The sequence below is a fragment of the Schistocerca serialis genome, chromosome 11 (assembly GCF_023864345.2).
Source record: "Schistocerca serialis cubense isolate TAMUIC-IGC-003099 chromosome 11, iqSchSeri2.2, whole genome shotgun sequence".
Taxonomy (NCBI): Eukaryota; Metazoa; Arthropoda; class Insecta; order Orthoptera; family Acrididae; genus Schistocerca; species Schistocerca serialis.
In genome coordinates this window covers 126947899-126974125 of record NC_064648.1, presented here as the reverse complement: position 1 = coordinate 126974125, position 26227 = coordinate 126947899, and the positions used below count along the sequence as shown (strand labels likewise).

The 26227-nt window shown below is 43.6% G+C and overlaps 1 protein-coding gene across 1 annotated transcript in view; it reads right to left on the bottom strand.

Moving 5' to 3' along the window:
- Window positions 1-26227, bottom strand: part of LOC126426527 (odorant receptor 2a-like) — a 105842-nt gene that overhangs the window by 57920 nt on the left and 21695 nt on the right. The window contains exon 2 of the mRNA XM_050088431.1: window positions 2084-2183. Within this exon, the coding sequence (XP_049944388.1) occupies window positions 2084-2183 (100 nt within the window). The remainder of the gene's footprint in view (window positions 1-2083; window positions 2184-26227) is intronic.

Genomic DNA, 26227 nt, shown 5'->3' with positions numbered 1-26227 from the left:
TAAATCTGGCAGCTGGTGCAGATTTCGAACTTTGAGTTGCATTGCTATCGAACCATGTGAAGCTATAAATGAAGTATTAAAAGGCAAATGTGGTTTTTGTCCAAGTAGTTATTTGATTTTAGTTTCACCAGGCGAGTTGTCGCAGTGGTTAGCTCACTGGACTCACATTCTGGAGGATGACGTCCTGCTATCCAGATTTAGTTTTTCTGCGATTTCCCTAAGTCGCGCTAGGCAAATGGTTCCTTTGACAGGACACGGCCGATTTTCTTCCTCATCCTTGACCCAAAGCAAGCTCGTGCTCCGTCTCTAATGACCTCGATGTCGACGGGACGTTGTGACATCCCCTTCTCTCTTTGCTCCGTTTCTTTCGCTGATCTTTCCTCTTCTTTCTTCCTTCTTTGTACCGCGGCTACATCTCAGGGTTTTCAATGCAGAAATGTAGTGAGTAGGTGGTGGTTCACGATATCGTAGTGCTGTGAGGGAGCATCACTCGTGCCTCTGATTTCAGAAGACTGACGCCTGAAGTACGAACATTTCTCAAAAGAAAAACAGGTACGTGCTCCCTTTTCTCTTAAAACTGTAAATAGTAGCGTAGCTAGTACTATCTATCGTTCTACTAAACTGAATGGGCGCGACACCATTGATGAAGTTTCAACCTCGAAAGAAGTTTATTAACACCAATTAGCTGAAATAAAAAAAAGACTCATCCAGTCCAGAAGTCACTCACAGTGAGAGTAATTAGTTTCTGATGTGTTGTAGTGGTCATTGATACTTAAATGTCCGTTTATGAGTTGTTAAGCAACGTATCAACAAGCTGACTATGCAATGATTGTTATTTGTCGTATCCCGACAGTAAATCGCTTCTCGCTTGCTTTAAGCATCAAGACGATTACTATGCCGCTCATGTAAGTCTTTGATAGTTATTATCAAGCTAATTTCCGTAAATTGCGGTTAATGTTACTGAATCTCACACGCGACGATAACGCCCAATATCCAGCCGCGTATCTTAAATTCCGCGCCGATATTTGAGAATTCGCGCGTGATTTGTTTGCGCCAAAGTCGGGTCGTGGTTCGCTAGAATAATTTTTAAATCAACTGTGGGTTGTAAATTAATAATTCTATGCCCATTCATGAAAGTTACAGCAGATCCACACTCGACGACTACTTGATCGCGCACACGATCAACACGGAAGTTTTTTTTTTTCTTACAAAGAGAAAACATATCATGTGTAATACATCAAGGTTATTTGCTATGTCAAAACATATTTATATCTATTAAATGTTGCACATATTTAAATTTTTTACTCTGTAAATAATCAATAAAATTTAGAAATGAATGATATGTATAAAATACTCATGTTGATATGACGTCGTCGGTCACTACGGGTTTCGACTCCGCTACACTCATGTGACGCAAAGTAGATCCGACTATATACCGCATATTCATGTAATGTTACAACGTTAAACACTAATCTTCCTTCCTTACTTCGATTTTAGTTTCCGCAACTGTAGAAACTAACGATACGAAAAGTAGACATCATCAAAAGTCATTGTCGCTCGAAATATGGGACGAAACTTCTACATTATGCTGCCTGTCATATCGAAGTATGGCATGATAATGACCTTTGTCAAACGCACCAAGTCAAATTTGTTTGTCAAATCCGTCGTCAACCAATGTTTCGTACAGACATCAAACAAGATGTATGTTTGAAAAAGACGTATATAAAGCAGCTCTGCCAAAGAATTTGACAAACATGTGAAGTTTGACAAATTGATCATCTATGGGGATCTTAAATGTTTCAGTTTTTGGCGGCTTTGGAGTGTTAGCAGATGACCGAAAATTACTGCAGACTAATATTACACCCTATGACGGTTGGCTTCATTAACTTAGATGTAATACAGTCAAAAGACCATGACATTTTGGTTCAGTCTAAATTAGCTTACGATGTGGGACTGAGCTCCGGAAAAAATTTAGGTCTGTCACGTATCTAGATCAACATCTTACAAAACAAAGACGAGGTTGAAATGAGGTAGGTTGCGGAAGTTTGATACCGTCAGCAGAGCATCTGGCTGAGCTACTTACCACGGCAGAAGCGAAGGCCTGCGAGCAGATGTTGATGACGTTGGTGAGCAGGATGACGAAGATGGACTGGCCCATCACCCTCTCCAGGTCGTCCACACACCTGCAAGGAAACTGAACAGAGTAATACCCAAAACACTTCCGGCTACGGACTTAATTAAACGCCTTTGGGTTCTATTGCTTCAAATGGCTCTGAGCACTATGGGACTTAACAGCTGAGGTCACCAGTCCCCTAGAACTTAGAACTACTTAAACCTAACTAACCTAAGGACATCACACACATCCATGCCTGAGGCAGGATGCGAACCTGCGACTGTAGCAGTTGTCGGGTTCCGGACTGAAGCGCATAGAACTGCTCGGCCACCCCTAAACGCCATTGAGAAATTGAAGAAATTATCGCGACGGTTCCCCAGTTAGTTCCAAAACAAACAAATTGCGCTGCACACTTGTAGCGGGGTTGCCACATTTTCCATCCTTTTCCAGATTTATATGTTTCCTTCGTATAGTTTTGGTACCCAGTTTTTTTTTCTTTCCCTGAGTTCCTAATAATCCTTTTCCTTTTTTTAAGTTCGTTTTCACACAGGTATTTTCCTAAATTTCAGAGGCACTTTAAACGCTATGGAACCATAACGTGATTGTCTGCTTGGATAGACATACACAGAATAGCCAAAGAAACTGGCACACCTGCCAAAAATCGTGTAGGGCCCCCGCGAGCACGCAGAAGTGCCGCAACACGACGTGGCATGGACTCGACTAATGCCTGAAGTAGTGCTGGAGGGAACTGACACCACGAATCCTGCAGGACTGTTCATGAATCCGTAAGAGTACGGAAGGGTGGAGATCTCTTCTGAACAGCACGTTGCAAGGCATCCCAGATATGCTCAATAATGTTCTTGTCTGGGGAGTTTGGTGGCCAGCGACAGTGTGTAAACTCAGAAGAGTGTTCCTGGAACAATTATGTAGCTATTCCGGACGTGTTGGGGTGTCGCATTGTCCTGCTGGAATTGCCCAAGTTCTTGGAAAAGCACAGTGGACACGAATGGATGGAGGTGATCAGGCAGGATGCTTACGTACGTGTCACATGTCAGAGTCGTATCTAGACGTATCAGGGGCCCCATACCACTGTAACGGCAAATGCCTCACACCATTACACAGCCTCCATTAGCTTCAACAGTCCCTTGTTGATATGCAGTGTCCATGAATTCGTGAGGTTGTCCCCATACCTGTACCACGTCCATCCGCTCGATACAATTCGAAACGAGACTCCTCCGACCAGGCAACATGTTTCGCATCATCAACAGTCCAATGTGGGTGTTGACGGGCGCAGGCGAGGCGTAAAGATTTGTAACTTCAGTTTTATATTTTATCGAAGGAACGACCATGAGAGCAGTTTTATTATTTTTTATTGGTTGTGACAGTGATTTTTATCAGATGGTCTGCCTCATGTGCCAAGATATCCATATGGTTTTATAAATGTTAATCCAAGTTTCAGATCCGATGATGGCACCTTCAGAGTGCTGAAGCCGGTCATCTAGTAAACGATATTGAAGCGATCGTGGCTTTTCAATTATTTTAAAACAGAGTGATTGCCCCACGAACCACCATCTGTTCACTGCAAAAAAGTAAAGGTTTGTGTCGTGCAGTCATCATGGGTACACGAATGGATCTCCGGCTCCAAAGACCTACATCGATGATGTTTCGTTGAATGGTTCGCACGCTGACACTTGTTGATGGCCCAGCATTGAAATCGGCAGCAGTTTGCGGAAGGGGTGCACTTCCGTCACATTGAACGATTCTCTTCAATCGTCGTTGGTCCCGTTCTTAGAGGGTCTTCTTCTGGCCGCAGCAATGTCGGAGATTCGATGGTTTACCGCATTCCCGAAAACTCGTGAAATGGTCGAACGGGAAAATCCCCACTTCATCGCTGCATCGGAGATGGTGAGTCTCATCGCTCGTCCCCGACTATAACACCACGTTCTGACTAATGTGAATCTCGATAACCTGCCATTGTAGCAGCATTAACTGATCCAACAACTGCGCCAGACACTTGTCTTATACAGGGTATTACAAAAAGTTACGGCCAAACTTTCAGGAAACATTCCTCTCACACAAATAAAGAAAAGATGTTATGTGGAAATGTCTCCGGAAATGCTTAATTTCCATGTTAGAGCTCATTTTAGTTTCGTCAGTATGTACTGTACTTTCTGGATTCACCGCCAGTTGGCCCAATTGAAGGAAGGTAATGTTGGCTTCGGTGCTTGTGTTGACATGCGACTCATTGCTCTACAGTACTAGCATCAAGCACATCAGTACGTAGCATCAACAGCTTAGTGTTCATCACGAACGTGGTTTTGCAGTCAGTGCAATGTTTACAAATGAGGAGTTGGCAGATGCCCATTTGATGTATGGATTAGCACGGGGCAACAGCCGTGGCGCGGTACGTTTGTACCGAGACAGATTTCCAGAACGAAGGTGTCCCGACAGGAAGACGTTCGAAGCAATTGATCGGTGTTTTAGGGAGCACGGAACATTCCAGCCTATGACTCGCGACTGCAATGGACGAGGCAGTTCTTCGTGCAGTTGACAATAACCCTAACGTCAGCGTCAGAGAAGTTGCTGCTGTACAAAGTAACGTTGACCACGTCACTGTATGGAGAGTGCTACGGGAGAACCAGTTGTTTCCGTACCATGTACAGCGTGTGCAGGCACTATCAGCAGCTGATTGGCCTCCACGGGTACACTTCTGCGAATGGTTCATCCGACAATGTGTCAATCCTCATTTCGGTGCAAATGTTCTCTTTACGGATGAGGCTTCATTCCAACGTGATCAAATTGTAAAGTTTCACAATCAACATGTGTGGGCTGACGAGAATCCGCACGCAATTGTGCAATCACGTCATCAATACAGATTTTCTGTGAACGTTTGGGCAGGCATTGTTGGTGATGTCTCGATTGGGCCCCATGTTCTTCCACCTACGCTCAATGGAGCACGTTATCACGATTTCATACGGGATACTCTACCTGTGCTGCTAGAAGATGTGCCTTTACAAGTACGACACAACATGTGGTTCGTGCACGATGGAGCTCCTGCACATTTCAGTCGAAGTGTTCGTACGCTTCTCAACAACAGATTCGGTGACCGATGGACCGGTAGAGGCGGACCAATTCCATGGCCTCCACGCTCTCCTGACCTCAAGCCTCTTGACTTTCATTAATGGCGGCATTTGAAAGGTCTTGTCTACGCAACCCCGGTACCAAATGTAGAGACTCTTCGTGCTCCTATTGTCGACGGCTGTGATACAATACGCCATTCTCCAGGGCTGCATCAGCGCATCAGGGATTCCATGCGTCGGAGGGTGGATGCATGTATCCATGCTAACGGAGGACATTTTGCACATTTCCTGTAACAAAGTGAAGTCAAGTTCGTACGTTCTGTTGCTGTGTGCTTCCATTCCATGATTAATGTGATTTGAAGAAAAGTAATAAAATGAGCTCTAACATGGCAAGTAAGCGTTTCCGGACACAAGTCCACATTACATCTTTTCTTTCTTTGTGTGTGAGGAATGTTTCCTGAAAGTTTGGCCGTACCTTTTTGTAACAACCTGTATAGGCGTTGCCGATAGCAGACCCGTATTCTGCCTGTTTACATATCTCTGTATTTGACTACTCATGACTATATCAGTTTCTTTGGTATTTCAATGTATAATAAATGTTCATGATTGTTACAGAGATGAGTTGGTAACACTTGCAGCCACTCTCTTCTTGAGAATAAATGCATAGAGACTAGCATCAGACTTCAGTCTGTGTGCTCAGATCAGGCCTTTCCCCCTTATTCTGCTTGAGACTTATCGTCACATTTTAACCGCTGATACCCATAGTGATCTAAGTTATTGTATTCCAACAGGTTTTATTTAATCATATTCCTTACTAAAGATACGTAGATAAATGCCCCTTTAATGCACTTTCGGAAACCTTTCTTACGGCTGTGTGTGATTTCTACCCAAAAAGGTGATCGGTTGAGCGGATAAGAGTTGGGAGCAGTGTAGAAGAGAGAGAAATACTTCGTTCTTTCTATTCTCGTCACCTCGCAGCAACAATCATTATCCCTTGCTTTCCTCACTTTATGGCTATAGACTGCATCAGCGGCAAACCATTGTTGCGTTGCCTATTATGATTATTAAGCGTTATTGTCATCTTTACCCGTTTCTGTTCAGCTGTAGACAGAGTGGGACGCATTTCCGATTCACTGATTTTTCTTGCGAGACCAACAGGGAAGTAGGGGAAGTCCGGCTAAAATGAGATGCCATTTTGTTTTACGTCGTTATTACTTCATAAACCATTATGTTAAAGAAAATTTGTATCAGGACCAATGCCGTATAGGGGGAGAGGAAATAGAGCAAGTGAATAACTTCAATTACTTGGGAAGTGTAATAATGGATGATATGTATTGTTCAACAGAAATTAGGAAAAGAATTGCAGAGGCAAAAGAAGGATTCAAGAGGAAACAGAAATTACTTTGCGGACCACTAAACAAAGACCTGAGGAAAAGACTTGCCAAGTGTTACATCTGGCCGGCCAGAGTGGCCGAGCGGTTAAAGGCGCTACAGTCTGGAACCGCACGACCGCTACGGTCGCAGGTTCGAATCCTGCCTCGGGCATGGATGTGTGTGACGTCCTTAGGTTAGTTAGGTTTAAGTAGTTCTAAGTTCTAGGGGACTTGTGATCACAGCAGTTGAGTCCCATAGTGCTCAGAGCCATTTGAACCATTTGTTACATCTGGAGTGTTGCAGTGAATGGTGCGGAGACCTGGACATTGAGGAAGGAAAATGAAAGAAGATTGTGGAGGCTCTAGAGATGTGGATATGGAGAAGAATGGAAAAAGTGGAATCGGAAGACCGAGTAAGGAATGAAGAAGTTTTAAGAAGAGTGGGAAAAGAAAGAAACATGCTGAAACTCATCAGTAAGAGAAAACGGAACTGGGTTGGACATTGTTTGAGGAGGGACTGTTTATTGAAGGCAGGAATAGAAGGAGTGGTGGAGGGAAAAAGGGGAAAAGGAAAAAGAAGATATCAAGTGCTGGACAATATAAAAGGAGACAGATATTTAGAAATGAAAAGACTAGCTGTTGTTGTTATTGTTGTTGTGGTCTTCAGTCCTGAGACTGGTTTGATGCAGCTCTCCATGCTACTCTATCCTGTGCAAGCTTCTTCATCTCCCAGTACCTACTGCAACCTACATCCTTCTGAATCTGCTTAGTGTATACATCTCTTGGTCTCCCCCTACGATTTTTACCCTCCACGCTGCCCTCCAATACTAAATTGGTGATCCCTTGATGCCTCAGAACATGTCCTACCAACTGATCCCTTCTTCTAGTCAAGTTGTGCCACAAACTTCTCTTCTCCCCAATCCTATTCAATACTTCCTCATTAGTTATGTGATCTACCCATCTAATCTTCAGCATTCTTCTGTAGCACCACATTTCAAAAGCTTCTATTCTCTTCTTGTCCAAGCTATTTACCGTCCATGTTTCACTTCCATACATGGCTACACTCCATACGAATACTTTCAGAAATAACTTCCTGACACTTAAATCTATACTCGATGTTAACAAATTTCTCTTCTTCAGAAACGCTTTCCTTGTAGCTACGGACAGACAAAAGTGGAAGAGGCTTTCGTAGAGAACGTATTGTTTTGAACTGCTGATACCGTACTGCAGGATACCATACTACTACCACTACTATTACTCATTCACTTGCAGGTTTCGCTATCTTCGTGCCACGTTTTTAAATTAATATAAAGCATAGATGTTTACATTCTTGTAAAAAGTTCAAACATGGTATTTCAGACCGATGTCGGGGTAAAATGACACAGAAGTGAGAAAAAGCAAGAAATTCAGATAAACATTAGATATCTGATATATTTAACAGATTTGTACTTAAGAACAAATAAAAGACTATTCCTGAAACAGTTCTTCGATAGTATCAATAAAGGTTTCTCAGGCCAGTCGCAAAAAACGTGGAGAATCACGAATCACGATGAAACAATAAAATTATTTCCTTTTTCGAAAAATTGTTTCTCACCAATCCTGTCTATTTTCAGACATAACGAATAAAGTTTCTTTTTTTTTTCTGTGGCTTACTTCAGCGCATTCATGGCGTGCGCACAAATTACTCTGCTGACACCCTAACCACTGTTCTCCAGTTTTTCAGTGCGAGTAAAGTTCCAAGCGGTACAGACAAGTGACAGCCTCACTGTTGTGGCTAAAAAGGCCGTTTTTCGTAAAGTATGTCTTTTTTAAAAAAAGTTTCCTCTTTGCTTTTCTCAGCTATTTGGAATGCAAGTTGCCTCACCTTCTCCGTAATCGTACCAAATCTGCGCGACTCCAATACTCCAGGCTGTAACGGGACGTCCTTCTTTAGCATTACTTTTCCTCAACAGTAGTTGTCGATACCAGTATTATTTTTCGAATTGTAGAGAGGTCAATACTAGCTCAGCTGTTTTTTCAAATCTTTCATATAATTTCATACACAATATGTTATATTTCAAGCTAAAATTTATGAAAAGGAATTACTTTATTTACGGTGCTACATTCGATAAGTACTAGCTCTGAATGTACAAGCAAGCGGACCACACCCTGCCTATCTAACCCATGTTAATTTAGGCAAGTATTTGACCCATTTCTGAAAAAACTATTTGATGCAGGACCTTAATATTTTTACAGTATGTTACATGATTCTAATAGAGTCAACGGTATTAAAATCTACATGATCCATTTTATAGTTATTAAGAAATACTTTTTTTTAATTTATTAACAAAAATATTAAATTTTTTCAGCAGAAAACATTTTTTGTGAACTTCCCAATGGGCGAATATTAATGAATGTAGTACCAGAGGTGGGTGGCTTTTTATGTTATGCAGAGTCTCTGAAAATTTCATTCATTTATCTATGATAGTTGGTTGGTTGGTTGGTTGGTTTGGGGAAGGAGACCAGACAGCGTGGTCATCGGTCTCATCGGATTAGGGAAGGATGGGGAAGGAAGTCGGCCGTGCCCTTTCAGAGGAACCATCCGTGCATTTGCCTGGAGTGATTTAGGGAAATCACGGAAAACCTAAATCAGGATGGGCGGACGCGGGATTGAACCGTCGTCCTCCCGAATGCGAGTCCAGTGTCTAACCACTGCGCCACCCCGCTCGGTATCTATGATAGTTTCTGATATAATGGGGCATATGTACTGAAAATTTTAGTTTGTCGGTTATTGACTTAAAAGAAAAAAAAACTTTTGAAATTTGTTACTTACAGTTAATTAAAACTGTCCTGCTGCATATGATGGCCTTTCTTTGGCCTCCAGCAGGTCTTCAAGCTTCTTTTTCACCTTCCTGGATGTTTGTCAAGCTTTCTTGGCCATATTAGATGCAGATCTGTGTGCATGGGTTATCCTCATTTTCTCGCAATGTTGCAGCCCAGTGATCATATTTTCACCCAATACTTTCCAATATTACCACAATTGAATGTAATAACAGCATGATGAACTCCTAGTTTCATTGTATGCATGCCTACAAATACAGTTTTAAGAGCGCGGTTCGAAACAATGCTGTCGAAACATTCATTTGGGTTGTGTGTCTGCCCATGCAGACATTTCCTTAGAAGGTCAGGATGAGCCAGGTCTCTGAAAATAGGTTTAACTCTAATAACAACAGCAGGAAGAGAATGCTGGTGAGAATAAGATTCTCCAGTTGCCTGAGCCCTATTGTATTTGCACCACGAATTTTCTCCTGGTGGACACAATCCATGAAACGGCTTACTAGTAGAGGACTTACGGAAGAATATGGCCCAAAAATCTCTCTTCATTGCCTCCAGATTTTCTTTATTTTTCCTAATTGCCTGCCCATAGTATACCTGCCAGATTTCTATAGCAACTACTCGCAATCACACTTGAGCAAAACTAACCGCGTGTTTGAAAGCGTGTTGTTCACAAACAGCAGAAACAAAAGAACACCGACCGTTGCATTCCAAGGATAGCCAATACACTCGGGAGTAAAAAAAAAATTCCTAACGTGCAATGTAGGGGATATAAAGATCTAAAACATATGCAGAAATGTGGGTGACAGAAAAGCGGGAGTGGCACATAAACACACGTGGTAGGAAAATGCTCTTTAAATGCTCGAAAAAAAATTTTTTCAGCAAAATACTTTTCAGAGAACTTAAATAAAACCTTAATCTATCGAAATATGATGAAAACCGAAAATCGATTTTTTTTCGACCTGAACCACGGTGTGATCCCCTTACAATTATTTTTAGAAACATTGGAAATTATGAATTATTTTCCACATTTAAAATTTCCATTACGCAATCTATTACTGTTTATTATGCTTATTTCTGGATTCATTTATGAAATAATAATCGAAATTAACATGAATTCATTTGTCAAGAAAAATTGTAAACCTTTTGAAATATTGTTACTACCGCTAAGTGAAGCAGTAGTAAGCATGCCTCTGATGTGATGGAATGTATTTTCGTATTTTGGGCGAACAATGTAATTTCGGCTTTGTTAATGTGAAAATTCAAAAGACTGTATGACACGCTCAAATGTGACAAAATATGTTAATGTAACAACAAAAATTCTGCAACAACAGTCTGCAAATTTTTTTAGATCAGTTCAACCACGTGGACCTACAATGTGACAATTTCACCCTTCAAGAATCAGACCCCTAGACAAGAAGAACTGGAGCCAACTCTACACCAAAAGCTACGTGAACTAAAAAGTTTATTGTAATCGTGCTATGGAACTTAACTTCTGAGGTCATCAGTCCCCTAGAACTTAGAACTACTTAAACCTAACTAACCTAAGGACATCACACACATCCATGCCCGAGACAGGATTCGAATCTCCGACCGTAGCGGTCGCGCGGTTCCAGACTGTAGCCCTAGAACCGCTCGGCCACTCAGGCCGGCTCGTATTTCTAGTTCGTCTTCTAAAGCATAGCGTGGGGAACTTCGAATGCTTCCAACGCCCGAAGCTGTTCCATCCCATCTCGCCTCTGGTAATAGCATCTCTAGCCTGCTGCATTTGCACCGCATCCCAAGACTGTCTTGACGATCTACTTACGTTATTGCCTACCATCTGAAAGGGGAAATTCACGCAAAATCCCCAAGATTGGCAAAGTTTTACAGAAGTTCGAAATATAGCGCGTACTTCAATGCGAGTTGCTTTTAATAATTTCCAAGACGAAATTCTGTCTCGAAATCTGGCAGAAAACCCAAAGAGATTCTGGTCATACGTAAAGCACGCTAGTGGCAAGACGCAGTCAATACCTTCAGTCCGCGATAACAACGGTGAAGTCACTGATGACAGTGCCACTAAAGCAGAGTTAGTAAACACGGTTTTCTGAAACTCCTTCACCAAAGAAGACGAAGTAAATATTCCTGAATGCCAATCAAGAACAACTGCCAAGATGAGAAACATAGAAGTAGATATTCTCGGAGTAACGAAGCAGCTTAAATCAATAAAGGCAAGGCCTCCGGCCCAGATTGTATACCAGCCAGGTTCCTCGCAGAGTATGCTGATAAAATAGCTCCATATTTAGCAATTATATACAACCACTTGCTCACAGAAAGATCCATATCTAAAGACTGGAAAATTGCTCAAGTCACAGCAATACCCAAAAAGGGAAATAGGAGTAATCAGCTGAATTACAGGCCTATATCGATTTGCAGTAGGGTTTTAGAACATATACTGTATTCGAACATTATGAAGTACCACGAACAAAACGATTTATTGACACATAGTCAGCACAGATTCAGAAATTATCGTTATTGTGTAACACAACTAGCTCTTTATACTCATGAATTAATAAGTGCTATCGACAGGGGATGTCAAATTGATTCCACATTTTTAGATTTCCAGAAGGCTTTCGACACCGTTCCTCACAAGAGTCTTCTAATCAAACTACGTGCCTACGGAGTATCGCCTCAGTTGTGCGACTGGATTCGTGATTTCCTGTCAGAAAGGTCACAGTTCGTAGTAATAGACGGAAAGTCATCGAGTAAAACAGAAGTAATATCCAGCGTTCCCCAAGGAAGTGTTATAGGCCCTCTATTGTTCCTGATCTATATTAATGACGTAGGACACAATCTGAGTAGCCCTATTAGACTGTTTGCAGATGATGCTGTCATTTACCGTCTTGTAAAGTCATCACATGACCAAAACGACTTGCAAAATGATTTAGATAAGATATCTGTATGGTGCAAGAAGTGGCAATTGACCCTGAATAAAGAAAAGTGTGAAGTTATTCACATGAGAACTAAAAGAAATCCGCTAAATTTCGATTACGCGGTAAGTCTCACAAATCTGAAAGCTGTAAATTCAGCTAAATACTTAGGGATTATAATTACAAATAACCTAAATTGGAACGATCACATAAATAATATTGTGGGTATAGCAAACCAAAGACTCCGATTCATTGGCAGAACACTTAGAAGGTGCAACAGGTCTACTAAAGAGACTGCTTACACCACGCTTGTCCGCCATATTCTGGCGTATTGCTGTGCGGTGTGGGATCCGCATCAGGTGGGACTGACGGATGACATAGAAAAAGTATAAAGAAGGGCAGCTCGTTTTGTATTATCGCGAAATAGGGGATATAGAGTCACAGACATGATACGTGAATTGGAGTGGCAATCATTAAAACAAAGGTATTTTTCGTTGCGACGGGATCTCCTCATGAAATTTCAATCACCAGTTTTCTTCTCCGATTGCGAAATCATTCTGTTGGCACCCACCTGCATAGAGAGAAATCATCACGATAAAATAAGAGAAATCAGGGCTAAAACAGAAAAATTTAAGTGCTCGTTTTTCCCGCGTGCCGTTCGAGAGTGGAACGATAGAGACACAGCTTGAAGGTGGTTTATTGAACCCTTTGCCAGGTTCTTTATTGTGAATAGCAGAGTAATCACGTTGATGTAGATGCGTGGATGTACTTATATTTGGCCTATGTAAATTAATTCCATTTGTGTATCGTCGCACAATTATCAGGTCATCTTTAGTGTTTCGTTTAATTAACTTAGTTATAGAGTAATCTACTGTTGTAATCTACTGTTATTGTTGTTAAATTTGAACAGATATGCGAGATAAATAGCTTAATTAATATCAAATATCACACAGAACAGAACTAGAGTCCTCATACTGAGTCATTTTACCCTGACATATAATGCGTCATCGTAGCCTTGGACGCCTTCTTTGATTTATTCGAGAAACCTTCAACTACTGCGAGCTCTAGCACAAACTTCTACCTCTCAAAACGTAGCTAAAAGTATGCTTTATAAAGTAACTTATACATTTCTCAAACATGTAATTACCTACAATATTAATGAGTGAATATACACTCCTGGAAATTGAAATAAGAACACCGTGAATTCATTGTCCCAGGAAGGGGAAACTTTATTGACACATTCCTGGGGTCAGATACATCACATGATCACAGTGACAGAACCACAGGCACATAGACACCGGCAACAGAGCATGCACAATGTCGGCACTAGTACAGTGTATATCCACCTTTCGCAGCAATGCAGGCTGCTATTCTCCCATGGAGACGATCGTAGAGATGCTGGATGTAGTCCTGTGGAACGGCTTGCCATGCCATTTCCACCTGGCGCCTCAGTTGGACCAGCGTTCGTGCTGGACGTGCAGACCGCGTGAGACGACGCTTCATCCAGTCCCAAACATGCTCAATGGGGGACAGATCCGGAGATCTTGCTGGCCAGGGTAGTTGACTTACACCTTCTAGAGCACGTTGGGTGGCACGGGATACATGCGGACGTGCATTGTCCTGTTGGAACAGCAAGTTCCCTTGCCGGTCTAGGAATGGTAGAACGATGGGTTCGATGACGGTTTGGATGTACCGTGCACTATTCAGTGTCCCCTCGACGATCACCAGTGGTGTACGGCCAGTGTAGGAGATCGCTCCCCACACCATGATGCCAGGTGTTGGCTCTGTGTGCCTCGGTCGTATGCAGTCCTGATTGTGGCGCTCACCTGCACGGCGCCAAACACGCATACGACCATCATTGGCACCAAGGCAGAAGCGACTCTCATCGCTGAAGACGACACGTCTCCATTCGTCCCTCCATTCACGCCTGTCGCGACACCACTGGAGGCGGGCTGCACAATGTTGGGGCGTGAGCGGAAGACGGCCTAACGGTGTGCGGGACCGTAGCCCAGCTTCATGGAGACGGTTGCGAATGGTCCTCGCCGATACCCCAGGAGCAACAGTGTCCCTAATTTGCTGGGAAGTGGCGGTGCGGTCCACTACGGCACTGCGTAGGATCCTACGGTCTTGGCGTGCATCCGTGCGTCGCTGCGGTCTGGTCCCAGGTCGACGGGCACGTGCACCTTCCGCCGACCACTGGCGACAACATCGATGTACTGTGGAGACCTCACGCCCCACGTGTTGAGCAATTCGGCGGTACGTCCACCCGGCCTCCCGCATGCCCACTATACGCCCTCGCTCAAAGTCCGTCAACTGCACATACGGTTCACGTCCACGCTGTCGCGGCATGCTACCAGTGTTAACGACTGCGATGGAGCTCCGTATGCCACGGCAAACTGGCTGACACTGACGGCGGCGGTGCACAAATGCTGCGCAGCTAGCGCCATTCGACGGCCAACACCGCGGTTCCTGGTGTGTCCACTGTGCCGTGCGTGTGATCATTGCTTGTACAGCCCTCTCGCAGTGTCTGGAGCAAGTATGGTGGGTCTGACACACCGGTGTCAATGTGTTCTTTTTTCCATTTCCAGGAGTGTATGTGAATAAAATTAAAAGTTGGAGCCTTACCTATACGTTTTTGATTCCCACCACCAAGACGGAACAAAGCCACAGGGGCCGTGTTCCTGGACATCGAAAAGGCTTTCGACCATCTCTGGCAAAACGGACTCATACGCAAGCTAAGCGAAGCTGGTTTCCCGGACGGACTTGTGCGTCTCATACACTCATATCTCACGAACAGATGTTTCAACACTAACGTGCAGGATAAACAATCAACACAACACGGTATCCGAGCTGGAGTACCCCAGGGAAGCATCCTAGGGCCCATCTTGTTTAATCTGTACATTAATGACTTCCCAGCGACACGAAACACGACGTTAGCCGTCTACGCGGATGACACAGCCATCCTCGCGCAAGACTGGAAACCGTCGAACATCAATTCACGAATACAGACAGCACTCAGAACAGCTAAGCCTTGGTTGGAGCGTTGGCGTATTAAAGTAAACGTCGACAAGTGCGAAGCAGTTCTGTTCTCAAGTAGAACGAAACTACTGCGCAAACATCAACACTGTAGATCGCTAACACTACATACACGCCCAATACGTTTCCGAATGAAAGATAGATAGGTGTCTGGTTTGTAATATTATTGGTATTTCCGACCTATGAAAGCTTTGAGTACCCTTGGAAAGGCATTCACCTATCTGTATATTAAATGATCAACTTATAAGATGAGACATATTCTTTGAAAGACATTTGTTTTGTATAATTTACATAACTGTAAAGATGCGCATCTAGCGCGGACGCTAATACATCGATTGCGCAGTCAAAGAAACAATTTAACAGAAGCTGAACTGTCGTTCCGCTTCGATCTAAATAAAAGATGACGGTAGAAAACTTTTGTAGATCTTCAGATTTTAATGTACTTCTGCTTGTAATGTGAAAGCGTAAAGAAGGTCGTTTTTAAGCTATAAAAGTGAGCGGTCTTGCCAGCGCGCAGACAACATTATTAATTAATAAAATTGAAGTAATTTATGTTCGAAACCGTAGATCAGCAAGTTATTGTTATCGGAGGTGTTGAACAGTGCAAGAATTGTATTTAACGAAAGGAGAAAAGTAATGACTGTAATTTGTGACAAAAACGTGAACCAAGGAGATAGCACGGGACAGGCTGAAATCTGATCGCACCATACTGTTAAAAAAAGTACTTATGTAAGTTATATTGTTTATAAATAAGCCCTAATTTGCTAGTGAGAATTGTTTGAATATATATAGTGTTTACCAGACTTCTTATTCTGTTCTTTTCCTTTATATTTTTTTTATCCTCCATGCCATATTATTTTTATAAATGTCAAACAGCCTTTACTACAGCAGAGAATACTGCGGCATCCTGGTCGTAGACAGAAGGCCGCTCCTTGTCTTCTATACAACTCATAGCTGCCCCATTTATTAATGATTTCATTTGCAAATGCAATTTTTTTTTACTATTCATTGTTAAAGGTCCCTTAGGTAATTATAATATTCATACTGATTACGCAAAGAAATCCGGGTTGCTCTTTTCCAAATAATAGAAGTCTTTGCGTAATCAAAAACCAGCCACCTTCTGACAACGATCAGGAGCCGACCAGAAGACGGAAGTCTTCGACCGCTTTCGTGTGTCCTGTGGCAAAGCTGTGCCAAACTGGGAACACGGCATTCTAATATGAAATACAGATTTAAATTGAAAGAATTGAGATATATTTAATAATAATAATTTTTTTATCATACTAGAGGTTGGAACGGAACTTACATGGTTGGGACCATATCGAGTACGTGCCCAATCGAGCGCACGCGAGGCTGAAACAGCTCTACCCAATGCTCAACAGGGAAAGCACACTGAATAGGAGGGTGTCGAGGTCCTTATACATGACACTGATTAGACCTCTGATGACGTACGCAGCTCCCGTCTGGGGATATGCAGCTCCCACACGACTGCGCCGCCTGCAGATCATACAGAACAAAGTGCTACGAATCATCAGCAATGCTCCACGCTACACACGCACCGTGAATCTTCGCAATGAATACCGCCTCGAAACCCTCAAGCAAGTGCTTAAAAAACATAGCACAGGAACTCGAGGCATTCGAACAATCCTTTCATCCTCACTCTGGGAAACTACGATCACAACCACAGGTGGAAGCACAAGCGGCCAAAGACACTGCTAGCCAGGGCATAACCACCTATGGTAAACTAACATACGCAAACAAGCGACAAACGTCGGCAAGCCCCTGCATATCAGCAACACTGACTGGTAACTACCAGCTGCTATTAGAGTCGACCAGCCACAGCAGGGAAACAGACGAGCTCGCCCACAGACGCACGAACAATCCGCCAACATTCCCTCACACTGTGCTTCCGGCATATGACCTTCCGGACACAAAAACGATAATATACCTAACCGTTGCAGGTCGGTGACGCTGAACGAGGACTGTGCACCAGCACCCAGCGCCAGCCGCCGAGCAGCACAAACGCACAACGTCAAGGTATCGACATGCATGATACCCACTACTAACAAAGCCTACCCTCGCACGACCTGTCGCAGGCAGCAAGACATCCGCTACTGCTCTCGCTACCCGACCTAACTAGCGCAGTTTTTTCCCCTTGGCTCTTGCCTTGGCACTTTTTTTCCTCTGCCCTTCAAACAGCTACCCTTCGTTCGATTTCGACCCAATCTATCTCCAGATGAGCGCGTATTAATGGTTAACCTTAACCAGACGTACGCAAACATCGCAGTACCCACATCCTGCGACACCTTATGGCGAGATGGAGTAGACCTGTTGTGTTGGCCATCATGTAGGTGTGGGCGTGGAGGGGCTCCACCTCTACTAAAATTTTTACCAAGACGGAAGCTGGCAACTCGTCACCATATACGCAGGAACAGGACTGCCAGTCGACCTCTCTATACAGTTTAGCACAGGTGGACCCACTCAAGTCTTTTCGTTCGTAGCCTTGCTGTGTCATTTTACCCAGGTATGTCATTATAGCATAACTTCGCCCATTATACGAGGGCCGTTCAGAAAGTAACCTCCGGTTGATTTAAAAAAATACACCAAGTTAAATAAAAATATTTTAATATATACATCTTACAACTACATCTTTGCACTATTTTTCTACATAGTCTCCATAGCGATTGAGGCACTTATCGTATCTCTTCACAAGCTTTGAAATTCCTTCTGCATAAAAATCACCTGCTTGTGCCTGGAGCCAGCCTGTGACCGCATCTTTGAGCTCTTCGTCGTCATCATACCACTGTGACCCGAGCCATTTCTTCAAATGCATGAAGAGGTGATAATCACTTGGCGCCAGGTCTGGGCTGTAAGGTGGATGGTTGATAACGTCCCACTTGAAGGACTCAAGAAGGGCCGTTGTTCTGCGAGCAGAGTGAGGACGGGCGTTATCGTGCAAAAAAACGATACCGGAAGTCAGCATACCACAGCGTTTGTTCTGTATAGCCCGTCGTAACTTTTTTATTGTTTCACAGTACACGTCTTGATTAATGGTCGTACCACGTTCCATGAATTCAACCAACAACACCCCTTTGGCATCCCAAAACACCGTTGCCATCAGTTTTCTGGCAGAAAAATCTTGCGAGGCTTTTCTTGGTTTGGTAGGCGAATTTGAATGTGCCCACATCTTTGATTGTTCTTTTGTCTCAGGGTTCACGTACTTAATCCAGGTTTCGTCACCAGTCACGATTCTGTTTAACAATGGTTCTCCTTCGTCCTCATAACGTGACAGAAAGTCTAATGCAGAGGCCATTCTTTGAGTTTTGTGGTGGTCGGTAAGAATTTTGGGCACCCGTCGTGCACAGAACTTACGGTAACCCAATCTTGCTGTCACTATCTCGTACAAGAGAGTCTTAGAAATCTGTGGAAAACCAGTAGACAACTCTGACATTGAGAAACGTCGATTTTCACGGACTTTTGCATCAACTGTCTGAACGAGTTCGTCAGTCACCAATGATGGTCTACCACTCCTCTCTTCATCATGAACGTTTTCTCGTCCACTTTTAAATAAGCGTACCCATTCACGGACAACTCCTTCACTCATAACTCTTGGTCCGTACACGGCACAAAGCTCACGATGAATAGCTGCTGCAGAATATCCTTTGGCTGTAAAAAACCTTATGACAGCACGCACTTCACATTTGGCGGGGTTTTCTATTGCAGCACACATTTCAAACTGCCACAAAAACTAAACTAGCGCAGGTACGACGTTCACTCGACCACGGCTTGATGCCGACTGACCTGTTGAGTGCGTGAACGCACAGACGGCGTCGCTACTCCCCCCACAACCCGCACTGTGACCAATCGGAGGTTACTTTCTGAGCCGCCCTCGTAGCCTGCTTTCCCCTGTACATTCTCGTATTTTTACCATCACTATTAGACGAGGTAATTTACATACCAGTGTAGTAAAATCGCTGGTTTAATTAGTTTTAGAACGAGTGAATGTGGAATTGAAGATTCGTACAGGACTGCCCCCTCCCTCCCCCCCTCCTGCCCAAAGAAAAAAAACTGAAATCTAAACACACTTAAGCATATCTGAAGATTTGGGAAAATACGTTTCCTTTGGTTAAACTGGGACCGAAAGAACATCGGGCGTTTTTTGTTTTATGCAGAAATGATTTTAGCACTTCTCACGGCAGACAAAATGACATGCGCAAACACAAAGAATGTAAGGTTCAAATGGCTCTGAGCACTATGCGACTTAACTTCTAAGGTCATCAGTCGCCTAGAACTTAGAACTAATTAAACCTAACTAACCTAAGGACATCACACACGTCCATGCCCGAGGCAGGATTCGAACCTGCGACCGTAGCGGGCGCTCGGCTCCAGACTGTAGCGCCTAGAACCGCACGGCCACTCCGGCCAGCAGAATGTAAGGGACATGCATCAAAATAAAAATGTAGTACAACGAAAAACCAGCCCAAAGTTGCAAATTTTACTGTTTTTATTCACTCGATGACTAGACCCACTTTCAAATCATCATAACATAAGAACTTCCAGCATGCTGGAGTATCCGGAAACTAGTCAACGAGTGAATAAAAAAGTAAAATTTGCCACTTTCGACTGATTCTTATTTATACTGATAAAAAGAAGTCAGTAACTTCTTTTTATCTGTTGCTCCATCATGCTGGAAGTTATTAAAAATGTAGTGTTGAATAAAAAAAAACTGCACAATTATTTCGTTAAGTAAAACGAATACAACGGAACATCCTGATGTCGCTTCAAGTGAACTGGCCTTAGAGTATCTTGCAGTGAAAAACAGCCACACTTAACTCCAGTCCGGACTGTGGAAGTAAGCTCGTTTCACACATCTGCGAAGATTTACGACAGCTTCAAAGATTTCTTGTGGAAAAACAGCGCGGAAATGCCGATGATGAATGTGCTGGTTCCTAAAAGTGTGAACGACTTTTTAGACATTTTGAGAGGCTCAGAAAAACCACAATCCTTTTTTTTTTTTTCATTGGCAGCAGATGAATCAAATAAGGACCGCAGAAAGATGTTCCTGTTTTCATTCGCTATTTTGACCCACTGAAAGGAGTACAGAACAAACTTTTTAGATTCACTGAGAATTCTAATGAAACCTCTCCTGGAGTGACTTATTTGTTACCGCGAAGTTTCCATATCCGCAAGTTGAGTGTAAATAAGATTTCTTCACACAGTGCTGTAACTTTGGCGCGAATAAATCAGTTTTTAAGTCACTTCTCAATAAGAATAAAAATATTATAAAGGTGAATTGCCCTAATCATATACTCCACAATGCAATTTAGAATTCGACTGATAAATTAGATATCAACATGGAAAACATAGTACTAAAAATTTGTAATTACTTCATGGTTTGTGCAAAAGAAGGGAGGAACTGAGATCTTTGCTTCAGTTCGTGGAACTCGACTGAACAGAGATACTGAGACATTTTCCCACAAGATGGCTTTCTTTGACTACAAGCTGCAAACAGGATTCTTCTGAACTGGGATGTCATCATCGAAAGTGTTGATGAGTGTCCAAAATTTTTGAGGTCAGTTTTGCTGGATGAAGACACAAAAAATTACATGTCAGAAACACACCTTCATTTTGTGTGTAATGTTGGAAATCTGGTGGATACAGTTAACAGGACTTTAAAAGATTGGGATTTGAGCGTCTTGGAGACCTTTAATCAGATGAATCTTCTAAGTGATGAGCTTAAACAGAGGCAGAAGGTTGATTTTTATGGCTGCAAGTCAGAGGAAATATTGGATGGCTTATCTGCTCTCTTGTATATATATAAAAAACCTTTCAGCAGACTTCAATGGTTTTAATGTATTTTACTTCATTACATCAAAAATAGGATATGATTATACCATCAATAATCGATATACACGCTTAGCTTGTTTTTCCTTGGAGAATATAATTGAATTTAAAGACTTTAAAACTGCAATGGAAATTCTTAACCTGAGAGATCACGTTTGTATCGATAGATTGTATTGAAGAAGTCTCTGAATTCAAGACTAGCTTACTTGAAAGTGTGAACAAGCATGGTGGTTGGATCTGAAGTTTTCCCGGCGTATTTCCAATTTGAACAGTTCTCGGGTATCCGACCGGGTAGCGTCGTAATTTCTCCACAATATTTCGGCAGACGTACATGCTGCCATCTTCAGGTGGTTCCTGGCGAATGCTGTGCTGTTCCTCTCGGCGCGCTATATATACTATCCGTTACCCCCTCCACCGTTCCTCTCCTGGTGTCTTCGGTGCGGCTGGCGCGGCGGCTACTGGAGGTGGTGGGTGAAGTGGGGCCTGGGTCTGAACTGGGGACTGCAGCCTCCCTGCTGCCGCCGTTGGGGGCGAACCTCGATCTCTGGGACCGCATCTTTCTCTCCAGGCTGAGTGCAGGGTTCCAAGACTAAGTCGCAGTCCCAGAAGTAGGAGGATTGACAGATTGGATGGGTGACCATCCGGTCTGCCGAGCGCTGCTGGCAAGCGGGGTGCACTCAGCCCTTGTGAGGCAAACTGAGGAGCTACTTGACTGAGAAGTAGCGGCTCCGGTCTCGGAAACTGACATACGGCCGGGAGAGCGGTGTGCTGACCACATGCCCTTCCATATCCGCATCCAGTGACGCCTGTGGGCTGAGGATGACACGGAGGCCGGTCGGTATCATCGTCCCTACCAAGGCCTATTCGGACATAGTTTTAGTTTATGTCTTCCCACATAAAATTCAAACTTATCAGCCATTAAGCCCCAGGGCCATGGAACAGCGGTTGTGTTTCGCCAACACTATTGTCCACAGAACTGAAAAACACGACTTTGATGTGAATATTGTTTCGTTTAGCGACGAAGCCCACTTTCATTTGGTTGTGTTCGTCAATAAGCATTTGGAGGCCTGAGAAACCACGTTTAGCGATCTAGAAGTCTCTTCACCCTCGATAGGTTACTGTGTGTGTGCAATGTCCAGTCACCGAATAACTGGTGCGATATTCGTCGATGGCACAGTGACTACCGAACGGTACGTGAAGGTTTTGGAAGATGGTTTAATCCCGATTATCCAGAATGACCCTGATTTCGACACGATGCAAGACGGAGCTCGATCCCCATCGAAGCAGGAGAGTGTTTGATGTCCTGGAGGAGCACTTTGGGGACCACATTCTGGCTCTGGGAGCTGGCCGGTGTGGCCGTGTGGTTGTAGGCGCTTCAGTCTGGAACCGCGTGACCGCTACGGTGGCAGGTTCGAATCCTGCCTCGGGCATGGATGTGTGTGATGTCCTTAGGTTTAAGTAGTTCTAAGTTCTAGGGGACTGATGACCACAGATGTTAAGTCCCATAGTGCTCAGAGCCATTTGAACCATTTTTTTGGCTCTGGGATACCCAGAAACTGCTGGCATTGGCCTCGATTGGTCGCCATATTCTCCAGATCTGAACACATGCGACTCATTTTCGTGGGGCTATATTAAAGACAAGGTGCACAGAAATTACACAAAACTATTGCTGAACAGAAGACAGTCAGGAGGTCAACAACTCCATCAAGGTGCGGACACTACTTCGACTCATGCAGAATTTCGCTATTCGTTTGCGCCACACCATCGCCAATGATGGCAGGCATATCGAACGTGTCATAACCTGAATCCGAATATCTGTAGTGACGTTTACATGTTCCATAAAGTGAGTGCACGCCGTCGTTTTAACTAATTTACGCCGTCCGGTGTGTCCGTGCGGTTTTAGGCGCTTCAGTCTGGAACCGCGTGACCGCTACGGTCGCAGGTTCGAATCCTGCCTCGGGCATGGATGTGTGTGACGTCCTTAGGTTAGTTAGGTTTAAGTGGTTCTAAGTTCTAGGCGACTGATGACCTCAGCTGTTAAGTCCCATAGTTCTCAGAGCCATTTAACTAATTTACGTTTTTCCATATAGTTCAATAACTGTTACCCTTTATGTGGAAACTTTTACTATGTACTCACTGTTATCTCTCAAAAAATCTAGAAAAGGCGGAAATACTCTGGCACTTTTCCTGAAGCATTCCACGACAAAAAATCTGGCAGCCCTAACATATAGTAATTCTTTGACTCTACTCTGTGTACGCTCAGACGTATCCAATGACACGTCCATTAAGCTGTCATATGCAGACACGAGACATAAATTATGCGCCTGTGGGAGACATCTTTCTAACAGAGAGTAATACTGCCTCTAGCTTTGACCAACCCACATACCTGCAAGTGTAAACGCGACCACTTTTTGCAGGGGTTATAGTATGCCGGCCTCAGATTGAACCACCTGAAGCACAGTAGACCAATTCGCTTCCAAATCTGCGCATAACAGAAAAATGAATACAAAATCCTGCAAAACTGTGTTCTTTTTACATTCCTTGGGTCGCAGATTACGAATCGGAATGACAAAATTCAAAATGGTGGATCTGATTTGGGGGGCAAAAAATTATACATTTAGAGGATGCGAGTAAAACTTACGGGTATAAAGTACTGTCACGTCGCTGATAACGAATTAGAACTCCGAAATTGCTCTACTGAAATGTTTTAGTCGATATTTTACATTTTTCAATCGAAATCGTAAAAGTCACATTCGCTTGAGTCATTATTGCTTTCAGAAAGATGGCTATCGGGTTCTACACTGTGAGATGGTTCGAAAAGCACCTGTCTACGTTCTTCAATTGCTATTTTCTCGACTCTCGAGATGAACTGACCCGAAGATGCTAGAAGCCGATGGATTACGACATGCATCGTTTTCTCGAGTGAATGTTTGCGTAGTGAGTCATGGGGCGGGCCGTTAGTCATCTCGGCAACAAGATCGACCAAACCCGTCGAATGTCCCACGTGCCAGCCTCCCGCCTACAACTGTGACTCCCGCAATGTTAGAACGTGCGGACACTCTCACTAGAGGTGATCAATGGATCACCACCAAACACCTCACCGCTCAAATGGATGTCTGTGTTGGTAGTGCTGCCACACCAGTCCACCAGCTGCGGTACTCACAGGCGTGTCTTTGCTGGCTTCCTCGCCGCCTAACAGAGGACCATAATGAGCAACAAAGGACTATCTGTGCGGAATCGCTCGCACATTGTTGATAGTGAAAATTTTTGGTCGTACATCAGCACAGGTGATAAAACATGGGTTCATCACTTCGAACCAGAAACAAGATGGCAATCCTTGGAGTGGTGCCACACAACCTCTTCCCCAAGGAAAAAGTTCAAAGCTGCACCCTGAGCTGGTAAATTCATTGCGACAGCCATCTGGGCGATTCTGTTTGGTCATCAGTCTACTGACTGGTTTGATGCGGCCCGCCACGAATTCCTTTCCTGTGCTAACCTCTTCATCTCAGAGTAGCACTTGCAACCTACGTCCTCAATTATTTGCTTCACGTATTCCAGTCTCTGTCTTCCTCTACAGTTTTTGCCCTCTACAGCTCCCTCTAGTACCATGGAAGTCATTCCCTTATGTCTTAGCAGATGTCCTATCATCCTGTCCCTTCTCCTTGTCAGTGTTTTCCACATATTCCTTTCCTCTCCGATTCTGCGTAGAACCTCCTCATTCCTTACCTTATCAGTCCACCTAATTTTCAACATTCGTCTATAGCACCACATCTCAAATGCTTCGATTCTCTTCTGTTCCGGTTTTCCCACAGTCCATGTTTCACTACCATACAATGCTGTACTCCAGACGTACATCCTCAGAAATTTCTTCCTCAAATTAAGGCCAGTATTTGATATTAGTAGACTTCTCTTGGCCAGAAATACCTTTTTTGCCATAGCGAGTCTGCTTTTGATGTCCTCCTTGCTCCGTCCGTCATTGGTTATTTTACTGCCTACGTAGCAGAATTCGTTAACTTCATTGACTTCGTGACCATCAATCCTGATGTTAAGTTTCTCGCTGTTCTCATTTCTACTACTTCTCATTACCTTCGTCTTTCTCCGATTTACTCTCAAACCATACTGTGTACTCATTAGACTGTTCATTCTGTTCAGCAGATCATTTAATTCTTCTTCACTTTCACTCAGGATAGCAACCCTTATGGTGCAAGATCAACATTGAAGTGTATTGCACTACACTAAAGAAACACAAGAAACGATGCCCCAATAATGCAAACGAACTTTTCATTCTCCATGTCAACGCAAAGTCTCACACAAGTCTGCATACTCTGGTGGAGCTCACATAACTTCATTGGACTGTTTTTTCCCTACAGCCTGGATTCCACACCTTCCAACTTCCAACTGTTTGGCGCAGTGAAGGATTCAAAAAAATGGTTCAAATGGCTCTGAGCACTACAGGACTTCACATCTGAGGTCATCAGTCCCCTAGACTTAGAGCTACTTAAACCTAACTAAGGATATCACACATATCCATGCTCGAGACAGGATTCCAACCTGCAACCGTTGCAGCAGCGTGGTTCCGGACTGAAGCGCCTAGAACCACTCGGTCACAACGGCCGGCTAGTGAAGGAGTGACTCTACAGGAATGAAGTGGTATGTGGATGATAGGGAGATTACTGATGCAGCAAGACGTTTCCTCTGGCGTCGACTGGTGGGGTGGTAGCAAGCGGCCATACAGGACATCCCAGCAAGGTGGTGAAAGGCCGTCGCATTTAACGGAGATTAGGTTGAAAAATAGGTTTTCGTATCCAAAAGAGTCGGGAATGATATGGTTTATTGAAATCCTGAACAAATCCAAAGTGCTTTCAGGAAAAAAGTCTTGCAATATTTACTGAAGGCCCCTCGTACATCCTCTACAGTGCTTCAAAGTGACCAATGTGAGCTTCTTAAGCCTGGTTACCACCGTGGCGAATGGAAGTGACTGAGGATGAGAGACAATTCGCCAGTGTTCACTACCATTCACCTCTGTCTGTGAGTAAGCGTTTACTCTGGACAGAACGG